This window comes from Monoraphidium neglectum (genome assembly GCF_000611645.1).
Source record: "Monoraphidium neglectum strain SAG 48.87 unplaced genomic scaffold scaffold02048, whole genome shotgun sequence".
In the NCBI taxonomy this organism is placed as follows: domain Eukaryota; kingdom Viridiplantae; phylum Chlorophyta; class Chlorophyceae; order Sphaeropleales; family Selenastraceae; genus Monoraphidium; species Monoraphidium neglectum.
In genome coordinates this window covers 1-5,892 of record NW_014011580.1, presented here as the reverse complement: position 1 = coordinate 5,892, position 5,892 = coordinate 1, and the positions used below count along the sequence as shown (strand labels likewise).

Below are 5,892 nucleotides of genomic sequence, written 5' to 3'. Positions count from 1 at the left end.
GCTTCTACACCACACACCCCTTGTGCCCCGGTGCACAACGCTCTATATGAACCCCCTAAGTTGAACCTATGAATGCATAATACCATAATTTAGGTGCTTGGCTGGGAGGAGAAGCCGGAGGTTGCTCTAGCAGCGTCGGCGCATAGCCGCAGACCGACACCGCGAGCAGCGCCGCCGCGCTCCCAGCAGCATCCCCCATTCGGCAGCGCAGATGGCGCTTCTCGCCGAGCGCATTGCGACCATAGTGTCCCTGGCACAGGCGGAGGCCGCGCCGGCTGAGGTCGACGCTCCAGTGCTCGCCGCAGACGTTCCCATCGGGCGGGTTGCCGGCGCGCGCCTTGCCACGTACTCGTTCGCAGCCGACGGCCCCGCGCCGTTGCTTGGCGCGGTCGGCGGCCACGCAAAGGCTGAGAGCAGCAGGTGGGTGCGGTCGTGATGCGGGCACAGGCTGTCACATCATGCGTTCGGGCTGCCAGTGACGTGGTATATTGTCTGGTTGGGTGGTTGGGCGACCCACCGGCTGCAACCATGCCGCTCGCTCACACGCGCTCCCACCTTCCCCCCCCGCCCTGCGCCCCTCAGCAGCGCCGTCCCCCTGGCGGCCGCCGAGCTGCCGCCGCTGGCCCCCGAGGCGGCCCCCGGTGCACCCAGCGGCGGCGAGCTGCGGCGCGGCCCGGAGGACCCCTGCTCCCCGGGGCGCTCGCTCCTGGATGGCCTGCTGCTTGCCCACTGGGAGGACGCGGCTGCCAAGGGGCTGCTGCGCTATGACGTCATGGCGTGCCCCACCAAGGTGCTGCCGGGTCACCTGGGGTTTGTGGCGCAGCTGAACGAGGGGCGCGCCACCAAGAAGCGGCCGACCGAGTTCCGGGTCGACCAGGTGTGGGGTGGCCGTGGGTGCAACTTGGTGGCCGTCTTGGATGCCATGATGCAATGGAACGGCGACCTCGAACCCACGCTTGTCTGCCTGCGCTTCAGACACACCAAGCAGCAGCCCCTGCGATGCCGCCGCCGGCAGCGGGGCTGCGTGGCGTGCGCTCGAGGCGGCCGTGCGGCGTCGCAGAACAGCGAGCGTTCGCGGCGTGCTGTGGGGTTGGGCCTGCGCATGGTGCCGCGATGAGCAGCGCCGACGGGCGAGGCAGCGGGCACGAATTGGCATGCCGCGGCGCGCCAGGTGCGATTCCTGTGCCGCCCGGCTCCTGCCCGGTGTACCCCTCGACCATGGACCCCCCGGTGCTCCTCCCATCTTCAATCTTGGTGCTCGCCCCTCACAGGTCTGCCAGCCGTTCGACCCCTCCAAATTTAACTTCAACAAGGCCTCCCTGAAAGAGGCCCTCTTCGCCTTCAAGCCCGCCGCCCCCGGCGCCCGCGCCTCGTTCGCGCCCGCCGCCGCCGCCTCGGCCTCCCCCAACCTCGTGCTCGTCAACGTGTCCCCCATCGATTACGGGCACGTGCTGCTGTGCCCGCGGGTGCTGGACGAGCTGCCGCAGCTGCTGGACCGCGAGTCGGTGCTGCTGGCGCTGCGGTACGCGGCGGAGGCGGCCAACCCGCACCTGAGGGTGGGCTACAACAGCCTGGGGGCCTACGCCACCATCAACCACCTGCACTTCCAGGTGCGTGAGGCGGCTGCGGCGCGCTGGTGTGTGTGTTTGTGTGTGTGGGGGGTGGGGGCTGCACGTACGGGCACGTTTGGATGTGTCTGTGTGTCTGTGTGTGTGTGTGTGTGTCTGTCTGTGTGTGTGTGTGTGTGTGTGTGTGTGTGTGTGTGTGTGTTTGTGTGTGTGCGCGCGTGTGCAAGGGAAGGTGTGATGTACCATTCTTGGACGGGGTGGCGGGGTGGCGGGGTGGCGGGGTGCGTTGGAGGGAGATGGGCCCTTTTTTTATCAGAGTGAAGTCGCCGGTCGATTGGTTGAATCGGGCTGCCGGACGGGTGGCTTCCAGGGTGGGGAGTCGCACCCCAGGGGGCCCGCCTTCACGCCAATGGCTTGACGCGCCACCGCCCCTACCTCTCACGTCCTCGTGCCGCCTCTCGTCCGCCCCCCTCTCCATCTCCACTACCTCAAACCGGCAGTCATACTACCTCAACACCACCATGCCGATCGAGCGCGCCGGCTCCGCCCCCGTCCACGGCATTGCGCCCCGCGCCGACGGCGTCACCGTCTCGCGCCTCACGGGCTACCCCGTCAACGCGTTTCTTATCGAGGGCGGCGACGCCGCGGCGCTCGCAGACGCGGTGACGGCCGCGGCGCTGGCGCTGCAGGGCGCGAACGTGCCGCACAACATGCTGATTGCGGACTGCGGGCGCAAGGTGTACCTGACGCCGCAGTGCTACGCGGACAAGCAGGCCAAGGGGCTGGTGCCGGAGCACCTGCTGGACACGGGTGAGCGGGTGACGCTGCTCGTAACTCGGGTGATACGGGTATCGAGGATTTATAGGGTGGCACGCCGGCACGACAGTTGTGCCTAGGCAGCGCGCTGCTGCGTCGCCCACCACCCTGCGCGAGCGCCCCCGCTACCGCACGCCCAGCCGGAGGCTCATCCGATTTTTCCCATCCGTATCATCCGCGCAACCACTCCGCAGGCGTCAACCCGGCGGTCTGGGAGGTGACCGGCCACATGGTGCTCTTCCGCCAGGCTGACTACGACGCGTTTGACCAGGACCTGGCCTGGGAGCTGCTGGCCGCCATAAGTTTGACCGAGGAGCGGTTCCTCGAGGTGGCGGCGCTGTGCTTCGGCCGCGGCCCCGAGGAGGCCGCGGCTGCGGCTGCGGCCGCAGCCGCCGACGTGGGCGGGCTGAGGTGCGGCGAGAGCGGCGCGGGGGAGGGTCCGGCGGCTGCGGCGGCGGCGCCTGAAGTGGCGGCGGTGGAGGCCTAGGTGCGGCTGAGCAGTGGTGCGTGCCGCATGGCGGATGGAGCAAGGGCTTGAGCAAGCAGGAAGGGCGGACCTAAGGGCTGCTGCTCTGTGCAGCGCCTTTGGTTTGGGAGGCTTACATTGGGGCCGTGCCTAGCCGTGGCGCTTGCCTGCCTGCCGGCGTGGCAGCGCCCGTCAAGCTTGGTTTCTAACCTTTGCATGTAGGCGCAGCGCAGGAGCAGGAAGCCGCCTTGGGGGTGCGAGGTCAGCAATACCACCGAATTCGCCGATTTTTTGCTGAGACCGCACTTCTTCGTCGGAGGGGGACGTGGTGCGCACCATTCTGCTTGCACCCATAGTTCCCTGGGCACTGTCAAGTGCCAGTGCCTCTGTCCATGCAATCCGATCTCTCCGAGTCAACACGCAAGACCCCTGCGCCCATAACAGTAGCAGCGGTTTTGTTGTGCACTTACATGACACGGCCGGCTGCTGCAGCCGTGCGTTTGTGCAAGGTGCGATGGTGGCTGTTTAAAACGTTTTTGGGACAGAGCATACACGGCCAAACACTCACACACATGCATGCGGCCAAAACACGCAACTTGCTGTAATTGGCTTCCAAGACATAACAAACATCCTCAACCGCAAAACTGACAACCACAGCGACGAAATTTGGCATGGGCGCGCACAAGCGATTGACGAGTGCAGTTCAGCCATGACAGCCGCGTCAAATGCAGGGTGCCGGCGCAGCAGCGAGCGGCCGACACTTCAAAAGCACCGGCCGGAGCAAGGCGTGCGCTGAGAGGGGACCCTGCATGCTGAGAGGGGACCCTGCATGCTGAATGAAAGCATGAAACGTGCCTCAGAATCCCCTGGAGGTCTGGCGGGGGCGGTCACGCACAAAAGCTCGGTCGTTCATGTGATCTAGTGCTGCAAATTCACGACACCACTAAGAGGCCACAAAAAAAGGAGGCCAGCAACTACCGCCGAGCGTACCCGCCATTTAACGCGCCGCCGCCACCGCCGCCGCCGCCGCCGCCGCCGCCGCCGCCGATGCGGTAGAGGCTTCCAGACATGCTGACCCCCGTCACGCCCTCCTCCTCCGCCTTCAACTTCTGGATGTGCTGCTGGCGCTGCGAAGTCAGTTGGCGGGGGTTCGTGGCGGTTGGGGGAGTGGTTGGGAGAGGCCACGCGGGATGCCAATGCACCACACTGCTAGCAAGCAGTGGTGCTGAGGCAGGGGCGCGACCGGCGATGCTGAGTCGCCTCCTGCCGCCCCCAGCCGTGCTGCAGTGGCTCGACAGCGCCGGCCGCCATTAGCGGCATCAGCGTGGCACCCGGCCTGAGGGCCAAACCTACAACCGATCAAGGCGCAACCTGACGCAAGCACCTGCAGCAAAGGGCCGAAACGATTCAAACCCTGGACCCCTAAACAATGAGCCCCGTCGCCCCGACTCCTGCGCACCTGCAGGTTGAGGCCCCGGCCCTCGCCGATCACGTTGAGCAGCCACAAGCTGCACAGCAGGCTCAGGAAGTGGCCCAGCAGCGTGTTGGTCGCCGCCTGCACCAGGAACACGTCCAGCGCCAGCACGGGGTTGTAGGTGCCGGCCGCTGACGCCATGAAGGGGTTGACGCTGGCGTTGGAGAGCGTCTTGGCGACGAGCACGCCGACGAGGGTGGAGATGCCGAGGAGGGTGGAGCCCATGCCGACGACATTGATGAGGACACCCTTGGTGATGTTCTCGATGACCTGCGAATCAGAGTATGGAAGAACCAGAGGAGAGTGTCTTCAAGCCGGTACATGTTTAGAAACAGATGTGTACGTGCACAAGTAGATGAATGGGGACATGTGTGGCTTTACAACGTGTATGTACGTTATTCATGATTCAGGGGTTCAAGGGTGGGTGTAGACCAGGCAGTCTCAGATGCAAGGTGGCTGAGGGGGTGACGGCCCCACCCCTCGGGCCAGCTGGCGGCGGCATCGACCGCGACAGACGCGCAGTCCGCCTTCACCATGCCACTCGAGCGCAGATGCTTGCACAAGCGCATGCGGACCACCACCGACATCTTGAGGGGACACACACACACACACACACACACACACACATATACACACACAACCCATACACGCAACACGCAACATGGCAACCAGCAGCGAAGCCCCTGCAAACGTGCAGCCAGCCTCCGCGCACCGTCTGCTTCTTGATCTTCGCCACGTCAGCGCCGTCCAGGTACTCCTGCATTCTCATGCTGACACGCTGGTATCCAAATGCCCTGTCACAAGCGTCAAAACATGGGGGAGAAGAGAAAGGGAGGGGGACGCGGCTCGAGCGTGGCGGCTGCTAAGTCTTGGCAGGAGGTTTGGCGCTTTGACTGCCTGCGCCGCGGACGCGGCAGGCTGCCGCCGCGGGCGCTGCGGAGACGCCGGGACTCACGCAACCCGGCTGCTTGGCCCGCCGGCGGCTCCCGGGGTAAGCCGCGGGCCCATTGGCAATACCGGGCTGGCTGGCGGTCGCGCTGGTGGCCCTCACCAAAAAGTGGATAGGAAGCCTGCCAGGATCCCAATGAGGGTCAAGTACAGCGACGCCTTGGGGCCGCTCTGGCGGGCGCAGTGAGGCGGCGGGCGCGGCGAACGCGGGGGCAGCGTATTGGGGTTGGTGACCCTTGCCACGGGTAGGTTGCGGTGGATGTGCGGGTGACGCTGGGCAGGCCCCCACCCCCTGAGCCGCCGCCGTCTGGGCTCGGCGGCGCCGTGCGTGCGGCCCGACCGCCCGGCGCACCTGGGATGTGAACGCCACGCTGAACAGCAGGATGACGCCGGAAACGATGGACAGCGTCAGCTGTATCCAGAACGCCAGCCAGCCGTACCGCCGCATCGCCGCGGTCGCGCGCGCGAGCGCCGCGCGCGCGGGCGCGGACAGCGGCTGGCCGCTGGAAGAGGAGGCGCCGGGGGGGTAGGAGAAGGTGTCATTGGGGTTGGCGGCGGCGCTGACCTGCGGGAAAGGGGAGGGGCAGGAGGAGGCAGGTGGGGGGAGGGCAGGGCGCGTC

At 66.3% G+C, this 5,892-nt stretch overlaps 2 protein-coding genes across 2 annotated transcripts; one reads left to right on the top strand and one right to left on the bottom strand.

Annotated features, from left to right (window-relative positions):
* Positions 1 to 211: 211 nt before the first annotated feature.
* MNEG_9746 (hypothetical protein) lies at positions 212 to 2,871 on the top strand (the record flags this gene model as incomplete). The annotated part of the gene is made up of 5 exons (XM_014041782.1): positions 212 to 420; positions 583 to 877; positions 1,272 to 1,610; positions 2,069 to 2,378; positions 2,579 to 2,871. 5 exons carry the CDS (start codon positions 212 to 214, stop codon positions 2,869 to 2,871), a joined length of 1,446 nt encoding a protein of 481 aa, XP_013897236.1.
* Positions 2,872 to 3,824: 953 nt separating this feature from the next.
* Positions 3,825 to 5,720, bottom strand: MNEG_9745 (hypothetical protein; the record flags this gene model as incomplete). Its single annotated transcript, XM_014041781.1, has 5 exons — positions 3,825 to 3,977; positions 4,310 to 4,594; positions 5,037 to 5,118; positions 5,376 to 5,443; positions 5,625 to 5,720. The coding sequence occupies 5 exons, from the start codon at positions 5,718 to 5,720 to the stop codon at positions 3,825 to 3,827; spliced, it is 684 nt and encodes a 227-aa protein (XP_013897235.1).
* Between the last annotated feature and the right edge of the window lie 172 nt (positions 5,721 to 5,892).